The sequence below is a fragment of the Rosa chinensis genome, chromosome 3 (genome assembly GCF_002994745.2).
Source record: "Rosa chinensis cultivar Old Blush chromosome 3, RchiOBHm-V2, whole genome shotgun sequence".
In the NCBI taxonomy this organism is placed as follows: domain Eukaryota; kingdom Viridiplantae; phylum Streptophyta; class Magnoliopsida; order Rosales; family Rosaceae; genus Rosa; species Rosa chinensis.
In genome coordinates this window covers 22,835,109-22,847,909 of record NC_037090.1, presented here as the reverse complement: position 1 = coordinate 22,847,909, position 12,801 = coordinate 22,835,109, and the positions used below count along the sequence as shown (strand labels likewise).

General features: G+C 38.4%; 3 protein-coding genes across 3 annotated transcripts; all 3 read left to right on the top strand.

The window, feature by feature from the left end:
• Window positions 1-4,893: 4,893 nt before the first annotated feature.
• Window positions 4,894-5,173, top strand: LOC112192637. The gene has a single exon (XM_024332445.2). It carries the CDS (start codon window positions 4,909-4,911, stop codon window positions 5,137-5,139), a length of 231 nt encoding a protein of 76 aa, XP_024188213.2. The 5' UTR covers window positions 4,894-4,908; the 3' UTR covers window positions 5,140-5,173.
• Window positions 5,174-5,210: 37 nt separating this feature from the next.
• LOC112192636 (putative pentatricopeptide repeat-containing protein At5g06400, mitochondrial) lies at window positions 5,211-8,343 on the top strand. The gene has a single exon (XM_024332444.2). The coding sequence runs from the start codon at window positions 5,241-5,243 to the stop codon at window positions 8,340-8,342; it is 3,102 nt and encodes a 1,033-aa protein (XP_024188212.1). The 5' UTR covers window positions 5,211-5,240; the 3' UTR covers window position 8,343.
• A 1,014-nt stretch (window positions 8,344-9,357) lies between these two features.
• Window positions 9,358-11,496, top strand: LOC112194306. Its single transcript, XM_024334556.1, has one exon. It carries the CDS (start codon window positions 9,358-9,360, stop codon window positions 11,494-11,496), a length of 2,139 nt encoding a protein of 712 aa, XP_024190324.1.
• Window positions 11,497-12,801: the final 1,305 nt, after the last annotated feature.

Sequence of the window (12,801 nt, the reverse complement as noted above, 5' to 3'; positions counted from 1 at the left end):
AAATGATAGTGTATGGATGTTTTTGATGAAATTAAAAATCCAGGGACTGAAGTGATTTTGGCAAGGTTTCAAATTCCAGTGTCAGTTTATATTTCAGTATTTCGAATTTAAAAAAATTTATTCGGTGAAAATTTCTATTAAAAATAAAGAAACTACATTAATTGCATTTATAAAATGATATTTTTGAATGAAACTTCTACATAGACTAAACTAACCTATAATAAATCTATGGGTGCGGCTATTGCTGCCCTACTAACTACTTTGTTTACCACCTTACCCTACAAGTTTTTGGTTTATTAAATTACTAAAATATCTTAATATGAAATCACAATAAAAGACAATATAAGATTAAAAATTACAATTAATTTTTCTTATTACCCTATAGAATATGTACTTAAACTTCATTCTTAATCTTTTCATATTCAGCTTTTCCACCCTGCAAGAGATGCCTAATATTTACAATACTTTGGTAGTTAAGGGTCGAACAAAAATGTTCATGTCCCCCCTATCTAGTTAGTCTTTCTTCTTTCTTCTTTTATTAATAAATTTGGGGGGAATTTTCCTCTCTCATTCAAAAAAAAAAAAATTGTTGTATTTTCTGGTACATCATTGTGGATTGGATTAGTCATATAGTTAAACTCAGGGAGACTAATTGACTAAGACTTGATGAGATTGACTGAGGAAGACGAGGAGGAAGTCAAAAGCAACTGAGAGAGACACTTAAGAAGCCAGATAGAAAAAGATTTCGAGTTAAACCCTTTATTGGAAAATGGTATTTTGGGTACTTCAAATGGGTAAACAAAGTAAACATGAAACTAAAAAAATATTTGTAGGGTGCAAGGTTCGAAAAATCGCTAGGCGCTAGTCAGGCAGTGGCCATGGGACTTGCGTCCAGACGCCTACACAGATGCCTAGGCGCCGCCTAGGCGGTTTTATATTTTTTAGTCTTTATTTTATTTTTATACATTTAATTATATAATTAAGGATATATAAAATATATTGAAGCATATTGCATTATTATTTTACTTCTTTATAAAACTCCATTACCCAACTTACCTAATTCTAGCTTAAGCTGAGGTTATTATATATAATGTTTGATTATATATTGGATTAATTGATGACTGTTGGGCTAGCTTAAGTTTAATAATAGGGATATTGACCCAATGCCCAAATTTGAGCTAATATACTCCCACTTACTCCACTAAGAGTTTTTTACTCTCATTTACCCAATTTAATATTTAATGACAGTTTTGCCCTATCAATTAAACTAAAACTCATCGTTCTCTCCTCTCAGACTCTCTCTCCTCCCAGACCCAGTCACCCAGACTCTCTCTCTCTCCCTCCCTCTCTCTCTCTCTCTCTCTCTCTCAGCGCTGTAGTCGAGGCCCAATCCGAGGCCACCGGAATCGCGCCGTCGTCGACACTCAAATCGGTCCGGCATCAAGCGGCTCTCAATCTTTTGTCGTGCAGTCGTCGAGGCACAAATCAGTCCGGCATCAAGGCTCAATCCTGAACCGGATTCATGATTTCGCTGTGAAAAACCAAAAATAAGAACTAACCCAGTAGAAGTCTCAAGGTCACAGAAGAAGAAGAAGAAGAGATTAGCACCTGTTGTTGTAGATGAGTTGGTGAGAGGGAAGAGATTGAGGTGGCCAGCTTGAATGGCCATCGAAATACACGAAGAAAAAAGGCTTTCTATGAAGCAAGCGTTTCTCTCATCGGTGTCGGCACTTTTGGGTTGAAATTATGAAATATTATGTGGGTCTTTGTCTATGTATCATGCGTTTTTGCCTTTCTGGGAACTTGAGTCTTGTTTTGGGGATAGCTAGAAAGAAAGGAAGGAAGGAGGATGACAACACGTGTGAGGAGGAAATGAACAAAAGGCACGCAATAGAGGTGGCAAGCCTGGATGGTAGTGTTTATTTAAGGTTTGGTTTGGGGGATAATAAAATGTGTGATGTGTCAATGCTCAATGGGCTTGTGGATTTTTATGGGAAATGTCGGACTTAGACCAATCCATTTTTCTCATTCTTATTTCAGGGGGCAATAATCATATTACTGGAGGCAATAATCATATTATTAGAGGGCAGTAATGTTTCTACTAGGGGGCAATAATCATATTATTAGGGGGCAGTAATGTTTCTACTGGGGGTAATAATCATATTACTAGGGGGCACTAATCATATTATTAGGGGCTATTGGGGGCCAGTAATAATATTATTGGGGAACAATAATATTCTCCCGTGACTTATGAGATCTCCAACGAACTTTTTGAGAACTTCAGGCGACCGGAGTCCGACGACCGGTGACCGGACTCTGGTCAAGTCTCCGTTGACTTCTCTCTAAGTGACAATGGGAGAGAGGGCAAAATTGTCTCAATAATATATACAAAATAATTATAAAAAAAATACTTAATTGGGTATTAGGGCAAAAAAAATATAGTTTGTTGGGTAAATGGGAAATCTTATAAGATGCTTGGGTAAGTGGGGTTAATGAAGCTCAATTTTGGGTAAATTGACATTTTCCCTTAGTAATAATGGTAGTTTCATAAAACAAACTATTAAGTGGATAACTCTAGCTCAATTCGTTTCCAACCACCAACCATTTTTAGTTCTCTCTTTGTTAATACCAAACGCAAGCTAGCTTTCACTGCTTCTTGAAGAAGAAGAAAAAGGCATTTGCTTATCAAATGCCAGCTAAGAGTTCAAGTTTATGAGCGTCATGAACAATTAAAGAATGTACATCATTGGAAAACCCAAATCGAGTTCCAGTTATCATAGAACTTTCTATGGAAAATACCCAGATCGAGTTCCAAGCCAGTTATCATTGAACAACATTGAATTATACCCAGATCGAGTTTGTCAAAATCCACTATCCAGATCAGAGTCTCTATCAATTTCATATCAAAAATCCTCTCGCTTTCTCTTTCCTTATCAATCTTATAATTGATTTAGTCTCATCGATCTCTTTTCTCAATCCACCAATCTCTATCTGATTTCGTAATCACCTCGATCTCTTCCTCCTGCTGATCTGAGAAAGGGGCAGAAACCTGCCTAGATAGGCCGCCTAGCACCGAACCACCCAATGTCTAATAGGCCGCCTAGGCCACTTAGCCAGCCGCCCAACCCTAGCTTGCCCAACCCCTCTGATTTGGCATTACTCGAGTCGGAGAGCCGCCGCCCAGTGCCTAGGCTCTGCCTAGGTGGCCTGGGCGACTGAGTTTTAGAACATTGGTAGGGTGAAAAGAGAATGTAGGGTAAACAAAGTAATTAGTAGGGTGACAATAGCCGCACCCTACAAAAACCCCGTAATCTAATTTATGACGTTTAGCAAGCGCCATGCTAAACAAAACAATGACGTTTGATGGGTAAACGCCATCACCAATAAAGCTTTTAAAATAAATTTGAACACCACTTGCTCTTTATTTTTCCCATTCCATCTTTTCCACCCTCTTCTCAAATTTCTCGCTCTCGTCCTAAGTTCCCCGACTCTCTCCCTTACGCGAAGAAAATTTGAATGGAATTGAAAGTAGTATTTTGAAGACGTTTTCAAAATATCATTATTATTTTAATGACGTTTATCAAATGTCATTGAAAGATTTTAATGGCGTTTTCAAAACGTCATTGAATTTCAAATACTCATGCCACGCAATGATGAAATGATGGTTTGCTTGCAAGTGATAATATAATGGTCTAGATGAAATCTTGACGACTAAATTTGGAAGGATATATAATGTTCAAAGGAGTAAAGTTGAAATTTTCAGTCAAAAACCTAGTTGATTTGAGCGAAAGAAAGAACCTGTAGGATTTCATGCTGGATCAATCACCCTCAAATTACCTTTGGCATACTATGACTGTGCTGATATGATAGTAGCTGCCATACACAATGCTTCTTTTCCAAGTGGCAAAATCTCCATCTTCCTAAACCATTAATGTTATAATAAAAGGTTAAAAGAAAATGAAGCACTGAAGTTACTAAAAATGGACCCCAGCTACAGTTGATAAACTGTACAGGAATTATAACAAATCACTCCAAAAAAAAAATAAATTCACAAGCAAAGCACAAGTAAAAGTTTATTCTAATTCTAAACTTACTTGTCTGCAGTCTTCAGATTTCTAATTAATGCAGATATTATATTCTCAGATACTTCAATGAGGGAGCTGTTACTTGTTTCTTCACTGGAAGCAGAGGTGCCTTCGACATGTTGTTTACACGGTCAGGACAAATGAGCCTAATTAAAAAACATCAATATCTGATGAGGGTTGAAGTACAACACATGCTTCTGAACGACTTAACATTGCAAGCCTCATTGTAAAATCCATTTGGATATTCTATCATAGAATACACACAAGCCACAGGCACTAGATAGACATCTATTTAAATGCTTCGTTACCATAACAGAGTATATGCATAGCCAGCAGCTAGAGGCACAGTAGGTGAGATGCTACTCAAATCACCTGCATGGTGAGGATCCAACTGAACAAGTAAGAAAGAAGATTCATGCATACACATGCAGTTTATTTGTACGAAACCCTCTTAAGGCTGTTGATTGCAATAACCACACACTTACACAAAGAAGAATGTTATGAGAAAAATGACACATCACACCCTAGGAAGCCAAATTTATATATATTTCTGAAAAAGTATTCTTTTGATAGCAAGAATATATAAAGCTCCATAGATAACTGAAACTAAAAGGAGTTAAACTTCTCGAAGCAAATCCAAATTTCCGACTCATAATATTAAAAACCAAACAAGAATAAAAACACGCTCGGAAGGATTCGAACCCACAACCGTCTGATTAGGAGTAAGACGCCTTATCCACTCGGCCACGAGCTTCCTTGCTTGTAGAGCCAGAAAAGAACAAAACTTGGTGTTTATTTTCTTTGTTTCCATTAATTAATTAGGATGCGTAACCCAACAAGAACTCTCGCAAATTGGACTTTTGAGAAGAAAGGAAAGAGGCCGAAGAGCAGATACAGAGAGAGAGAGATGGCAATGCCATGGAACATGACTCTTTGGATGGCCGAGATGGTCTGGTTGGCTCTCACCGGCTGGGTCTCCTCTTGCTTGACTGTCGCTGACGAGCTCGCCACCTCCCTCAGAACCGGAGATATTGGCCCTTTCAATGTCGGCTGATATTCCCCGATCACTCCCTTCCTTATGTAAGTTGATTTGATTTCTCTTGGATTTTGTGTTGGGTATTTCATTTCTTATTGGAGAATTGTAAAGCAATAGGCATGCGAGGCTTATCCACCATATTACAGTCCTTGTGTTGGAGCTCAACCTCTAAAACCCTTGATTTCCGATTCTCAAAATTTCATAAGATTGATAACTTTGCGACGCTCACTAAGCCATCTACTAAGCCCAACAAAGCCCACTTGAAACAACAACAAGAACCGAGTTCGTTTGGATCGCTGTTCAGTGAAATAACTGAGATTTTAGGGGCTGAACATGTCACTCTGGATAAAACCCCATCTGGGTTTTTTATTTGCAAGGAAACCCATCTTGGGGTTGGTGAGGTTGGGCAAGAGATTGCTAAGGTGAATGCACTGGGAGAAAAGGAAGATATAACTGTTGTGGAGGAAACCAGATTCGAAAGCGTAGCTGAAACTGATGTTAGTCCAGTAGTTCATGAGGTTACGAACATTGTCAGGGCGGAAAATGGTTTGGTTTCGATGGAGGAGCGGTTAGACGAGTTGGGTTTTCAGTTAGATTCAGAGATTGTTGACAAAGTTCTGAAGAGGTGCTTTAAAGTGCCACATTTGGCTTTAAGGTTCTTTGATTGGGTGAAACTGAAAGTATGGTTCTGTCACACGACTAAGACTTATAATACCGTGCTGTGTATAGCTGGGGAGGCAAGAGAGTTCGGGCTGGTGGAGAAGATGGTGGAGGAGATGGAAAGGAACTTGTGCGAGAAAGATGTTAAGACCTGGACCATTCTTATCCAGATGTATGGGAAGGCTAAGTTAGTTGGAAGAGCCTTGTTAGTCTATGAAAAGATGAAGAAATGCGGTTTTGAACCAGACTCCGTGGTTTTCAGAATGATGATACGTGCACTTTGTGCTGCTGGAAAAGCCGACGTGGCAATGGAATTTTACAAGGAAATGGTACAGAAGGACATTGGACTTGATATCAATATGTATAAGCTGTTATTGAATGGCATAGCTAGCTACGGAGATACTGCTGCTGTGGGCTTGGTTTCAGATGACATGATGAGAGTCTCACAGATTCCTGAACATGCGGTTTATGGTTGTGTCCTGAAGTCTTTCTGTATCTCTGGTAGAATCAGAGAAGCTTTGGAATATATTCGTGAGCTCAAGAATAAAGATGTTATGCTTCTCCCTGAATATTTTGAGACTTTGGTGAAAGGACTGTGCAGGGCTGATAGAATTGCAGATGCTTTGGAGATTTTGGATATTATGAAGAAAAGAGATTTTGTTGATGGAAATGTGTATGGGATTATCATCAATGGATACTTGAGAAAAAATGATGTTTCTAGAGCACTTGATCTGTTTCGTAGTATGAAAGAATGTGGATATTTGCCTACTACTTCTACCTACACTGAACTGATGCAGCGCCTCTTCAATGAGAATGAGTATCAACAAGGCTGTGAGCTGTATGATGAGATGCTTGAAAGAGGAGTTGAGCCAGATAGTGTGGCCGTTACAGCCATGGTTGCAGGCCACGTCCGCCAAAACCATATATCTGAAGCATGGAAAGTATTTAATGATATGAAGGACAAAGGCATTAAGCCCACTTCAAAGTTGTATTTAGTATTTATCAAGGAGCTTTGCAGAATTTCAAGGACAGATGAGATTCTGAAGGTCTTGGTTCATATGCGGGCATCTGATATGCGCATTAAAGATGACACATTCAATTGGGTTGTACTTCATATGGAGAAAAAGGGAGAGATGGATAGCCTTGAAAAAGTAAAGCAGATGCAAAGTCTTTATAAATTGCAGCCTCATGATGGAGAGGTATCAAGCAGTGATGCATCTAGTGGAGAGAGGACCAATACAGTGTTGGAGTTGCTACCAAAGAAGATGGATCCCTTATTGAATTCTGATGCTTATGATGACAAGGATTTGCAAGAAATTTGTAAAATTCTGTCCTCTTCAACTGACTGGTGCTTCATTCAAGAAGTTTTGGAGAAGTCTTCTGTTGATTACACTCCAGGACTCGTTCTGGAAATTTTGAGGTATCACAGTGGGCATGGTTCGGTAGCATTACAGTTTTTCTCGTGGGTTGGAAAGCAATCTGGTTATTGCCACACTACTGATACTTACAACATGGCTATCAAAATTGCAGGGCGTGGGAAAGATTTCAAGCACATGAGGAACCTTTTCTATGAAATGAGGAGAAACAGTTTCTCAATAACACAAGATACATGGACAATAATGATAATGCAATATGGTCGAACAGGTCTCACAGAGATTGCTCTTCAGTTTTTCAGAGAGATGAAAAGTAATTGCAACCCAACTGGCAGTACCTATAAGTATTTGATCATATCTCTTTGTGGGAGAAAAGGTCGAAGGGTAGATGAAGCAATTAAAATATTCCAGGAGATGATCCGTGCTGCACATATACCTGACAAAGAGTTGGTTGAAACTTACGTTGGTTGTTTATGTGAAGTTGGTAAGCTGTCAGATGCTAGAAGATGCATAGATTCTCTTTCCAAAGTTGGTTTTACCACCTCTCTTGGTTGTTCCTTGTACATTAGGGCTCTTTGTCGAGCTGGGAAGTTACAAGAAGCTTCTGCGTTGATGGATGATATTGGGGAAGAGCGATCCACATTGGATCGGTATACTTATGGGAGCTTTGTTCATGGACTTTTGCGGAGTGGACAAGTAGAAGAAGCACTGGCCAAGGTGGAGTCTATGAAGCAGGCTGGCATGAAGCCAACCGTTCATGTTTATACATCCTTAATAGTTCATTTCTTTAAGGAGAAGCAGATCAAAAGGGCATTAGAAATTTTCAATGAAATGCAACAGGAAGGATGTGAACCGACGGTAGTTACTTATTCCGCGCTTATCCGAGGGTACATGAACATGGGGATGATTGCTGAAGCTTGGAGTGTCTTTCACAACATGAAACTGAAAGGGCCATTGCCGGATTTCAAAACTTATTCAATGTTCCTTCATTGTCTTTGTAAGGCAGGGAAATCAGAAGAAGCCATGCAGCTTATATCTGAAATGTTGAACAGTGGGATTGTTCCCAGTGTTGTCAATTTTCGAACTGTATTTTACGGACTTAACCGAGAAGGTAAGCAAGATTTGGCTCGCATTGTAATGGAACAGAAGTCATCTTTGATTAGAAAACGTAAGTTCTTAATATCATGAATATTGTGGTTTCTTGGTCTAACTATCTTCATCAATTTATCTTGGGTTATTAGGTTCTTGTATTTGAATGTCAGCTCCTCTATTATCTATTATGTATGAACGCCCTTCTGAGCAACCCAACCGGGTCTTCAGTCAAAACCTACTTGTAAATAGAGAAAAGAATCTAGGATCAAACTACCGTTCAAACATTTCATTTCTGAAACATACACTACTCACTTTTTTCATTTAAGCTTGTACTTTCCAATCATGAATTTAAATTCTGTTTGCAAAAGAACCATATCAGTTTCACATGCCCCAGCCTGAAAGTTGCTAGATGATAAGTCTTACTAGTAATACCCATCTGTTAATACTATTGAAGTAAAACAAAAGAGATCCAGCCTTCACTAATACAAAATTTGTAGGCATACATACAAACCCACAATTCTATATCTGAGGTATTACTTGAAATTACAGGATGATAAGTTGACAACGTAACCGCATGGTCTTCTCCTGAATGCATTTTTCTGCAGAGAAAAATGTTATTTGAAACTGACTTACTTCTTTTAGTCTAATGATTCCTGTTTGTATATGGAACCCCTTTTTTTAAGTCTCTTGCATACTATTGCATATGCTACAAGAACAATCCCTACCATATATTTAAATTGTTTGTTTGCCTCATTAAAACAACCGACATATGCTACAAGAACAATCCCCATCATATATTAAAATTGTTTGTCTCATCAGCTTCCTGGTAAAACAACCAACTACACTTAACAATTGAATAATCAAAGTTGGCAAGCAATTAGACACACAGCTTGCGACTAGTCAAAAAGAGACTGCTCTTGAGATATTTCCATTTGCATACGCTGAAGTGCCATGTCCACCACAAGTCAATGTACTCAAAAGTCCTCCACCACACATTTTACTGTTTTAGAGGCAAGTCAATCATTGCAAGTACTCAAATGCTTTTCCTTCCAATTACACCAAGGAAGAGTGCTTCTGTTACCATCACGCAGTACAGAAATAACAACAAAAAATGGATAAAATTAGGGAGATACCATTTTTCTCCAAAGAGGTGAAGAAGATATGGGACGTGTGGAATCTGCAGGGCTGTATTCTCTTAAGTCTCTCACTGCAAGTTTCTCTGCTCTTGGCATCATTTCGGAAAAAATGCAGAAGCAAATTGCTACGAGGACTCATCTGGTCTGCGTATTTGCTCGCCGATTGGATTGCTGCTGTTGCAATAGGGATAATCACCAAATCCCAAGTTGACACTTGCGACCCGAAGGGCAACAAAGATCTTTTGGCATTCTGGGCTTCCTTTCTTCTACTCCATCTTGGCGGCCCTGATACCATTACCTCTTTTGCTCTTGAGGACAACGAGTTCTGGGTTAGGCACTTGGTTGGACTAATTGTTCAAGTTCTTGCAGCTGCTTGTTGTTTCTACCTGACACTTCATAACAAGTTCTTGGTTCCGACAGTACTAGTCTTTGTTGTTGGAACAATCAAGTTTGGGGAGAGAACTTGTGCTCTGTATCTTGCTAGTCTAGACCATTTTGGGGAGACTGTATTGCCAAAGCCGGTGGCTGGACCTGACTATGAAGAAACTGTAGCAATCCATACTTCAATGAGGTCAGTCGCAGTCTCTACGACACAAGAAGTAGTGGTACCAATCAGGCCATATATTGGGGATGCACATAAAGATCCAAAGTTTACGATTAAGGGAAATTCAAAAGAATCTTTAAACGACATGCAATTGCTGCAAGAAGCGTATTACCTCTTTGAGAGCTTCAAAAGACTCATTGCTGGCTTTCTTCTCAGCTCCAAAGACCGAGAACTGAGTCGAGATTTCTTCCTTAAAAGAACCTATACTAGCGCTTTTCAGTTGATAGAGTACGAGCTCAACTTCATGTATGAGGTTCTTCACACCAAGGTTATTGTGGTGCGTCGCAAAATTGGGTACACCCTCCGCTTAATAAGCTTCTGTGCAACCATTGTTGCCTTGGTGTTCTTCTTTTCGGTTGAAAAGAAAGAGTTTGTCAAGTTTGACATTGATCTTACTTATGCTTTGTTTAGTGGAGCCATTTTCCTGGACATCATATCTGTCTTTATGCTTATCTTCTCTGACTGGACCCTCATTGCCTTCAACAACACTAACATTTGGAGCAGATTTATTGCTGCTGTAATAATGAAAAGAGGAAGGTGGTCTGGATCGGTATCCCAATACAATATGATAAAGAATTGCCTGGATGAGCGTCCAGAATGTGTCTTTACTCTTGCCGGTTGTCTGGGTGTTGGGGGAATTCTGGGCAGAACCAAAATTGTCTACTTTTCATCCTCAGAAGCAGTCACCGAAGAGCTGAAGTACTTTATCTTCAGGCAGCTGAGGTTAAAATCTCTGAAAGCAAACAACAGAAGGGATGGAATGGAGGCATGTTCACAAAGAGGTGACTGGGCTCTGCTGCTGAATTTAAACTATCAGAAACTCAAATGGAGCATTGGGGATTATCAATATGCGGAAAGTGTTCTTCTCTGGCACATTGCAACAGAACTCTACTATGCTGAAAGTGGAACCGAGCAATGTCCTGATTGTCGTCAAGGTAGACAAGCAACACAAAGGGAATGTGATAGTGACAATCGACTAAAACTTTGCAATTTTTGTGAAAGTAACGCCAGGCGTAGTATTTGCAAACTTGTTTCAGATTATCTGTTTTATCTTCTGGTGATGCAGCATCCAATGATGGCCCCAGTTTTGGGGAATTGGCATATAGTGTTCCAGGACACTTGTGCAGAGGCCAAGAGATTCTTTCGCAAGCATTCAGTAAAAGATCATAAGGAAGCCTGTAAAAAGATTTCTGGTGTCGAAGCCAAATTCAGATCGGCTGCTGTGAAGGGAAGTAAAAGCAAATCTGTGCTGTTTGATGCATGTATGCTTGCAGAACAGCTTAAGGAGTTGGAGGCAGATCATGACCCATGGAAGCTAATGAGCCGGGTGTGGGTGGAATTATTGTCATATGCTTCCATTAAATGTAGACCGATTGTACATGCTCAGCAACCAAGTAGGGGTGGAGAACTGATGACTTTCACTTGGCTACTGATGAATCATCTGGGCTTGGGAACACAATTCTACGAGCTGGAAAACCAAGCTGGAACAAAAATGGTGGCAGACAAGTAAACAGAAGTATAGAACTAGGAAGTTAAAGGATTTGGAGGTGAAATTCACATCTTTGCTTCTGTTCTTGTTTCATTTTTGTTTTTGGGAGGGGATGGATGGATTCATGAAGCACATCTTTGTAGTTGTTACAGTTCTTTTGCTTGAGATTTCCATTTGTTTTACTTTGCATATGTGAAATTTAATTAAAATAAATTCTGTATTCAGTTATTACAGAAAGAAGAAAAAAATCTCTACTTTGGAACTGAAATCAAAAGCATATGTGAATCCTCCAAGCAACTAAATGAGTTCTACAAAAATAAATTAAACCTATTTTTTGAGTTGAAAGTGCTTCTGATTGCAATTATAGAGATCAAAACTTTTCTTGCATGACCACGAAAAACTCTAACAAAAATACTCAAGTAGAACCAAGGTTTTAAATTTCGGTTCCAGTTTCGATTTCGATTTCGGTTTCGGTACTTCAAATTTAAGGAAATTTCGGTTAAAAATAAAGCAATCACATTAATTGCATTTATAAAATAATATTTGAATGAAACTTTTATATAGACTAAACTAACCTATAAAACCTATTTACAATGTAGCCTCTCTATGTGATATTTAATATGGAGGAGTAATAGGTTGCTAAACTAGTGTTTTTATCTATATGTAATTATAATTGTGCTGTACATTCATAATGTGAATGTGATTTTTTTTTTTTTAATGCCTAGAACGGTAGAACCCAGTAGGAGGTTCGGTCATCACGCCTTTTTCACCAATAATTAGAAAAGTACAACCGGAGGGAGACGTAATAATACCAAAACCCGTGAATGAAAATGAACAAGTATAAAAAAGCAATATAAAATATTAATAATAAGAGCTACTATGAGGTGGTTCGATCCATATGGTTGAAGTGCTTCCATTTAGTATCATACAATACTGCTCCTAAGTACATAAATTTTGGAAATGATTTTGGTACCAGATAAAAGCAAAAAGGTTTTTTTGTTGTATTCAACTTGATTTGAGAAAAACAATCAAAACTTTATATTCTCTATGAAAATATGAGTACAAAGCTTCGTTGTCAGTGGCATACAAATTTCCAAAAATTTTGGAGAAATTTTGGAAAAAATTTTGGAGATATATTTCATAAGTTAAGAATTTCACGGAAATATACTGAATATTTCAAAAAATTTCGGGAAAATCCTTACAAAAATGATATAGCATATGAATTTTGTTTCGGTACTTCCAAATTATGGAATTTTGGATGAAAATTTCAGTAGTTTAGGAGAAATTTGAAACCTTAAGAACTAGTTGAAAATACAATGAGACATA

Coding starts and splice junctions, on each gene's coding strand:
- LOC112194306 (XM_024334556.1), top strand. CDS start 9,358: ATGGATAAAATTAGGGAGATACCATTTTTCTCCAAAGAGGTGAAGAAG.
- LOC112192636 (XM_024332444.2), top strand. CDS start 5,241: ATGCGAGGCTTATCCACCATATTACAGTCCTTGTGTTGGAGCTCAACC.
- LOC112192637 (XM_024332445.2), top strand. CDS start 4,909: ATGCGTAACCCAACAAGAACTCTCGCAAATTGGACTTTTGAGAAGAAA.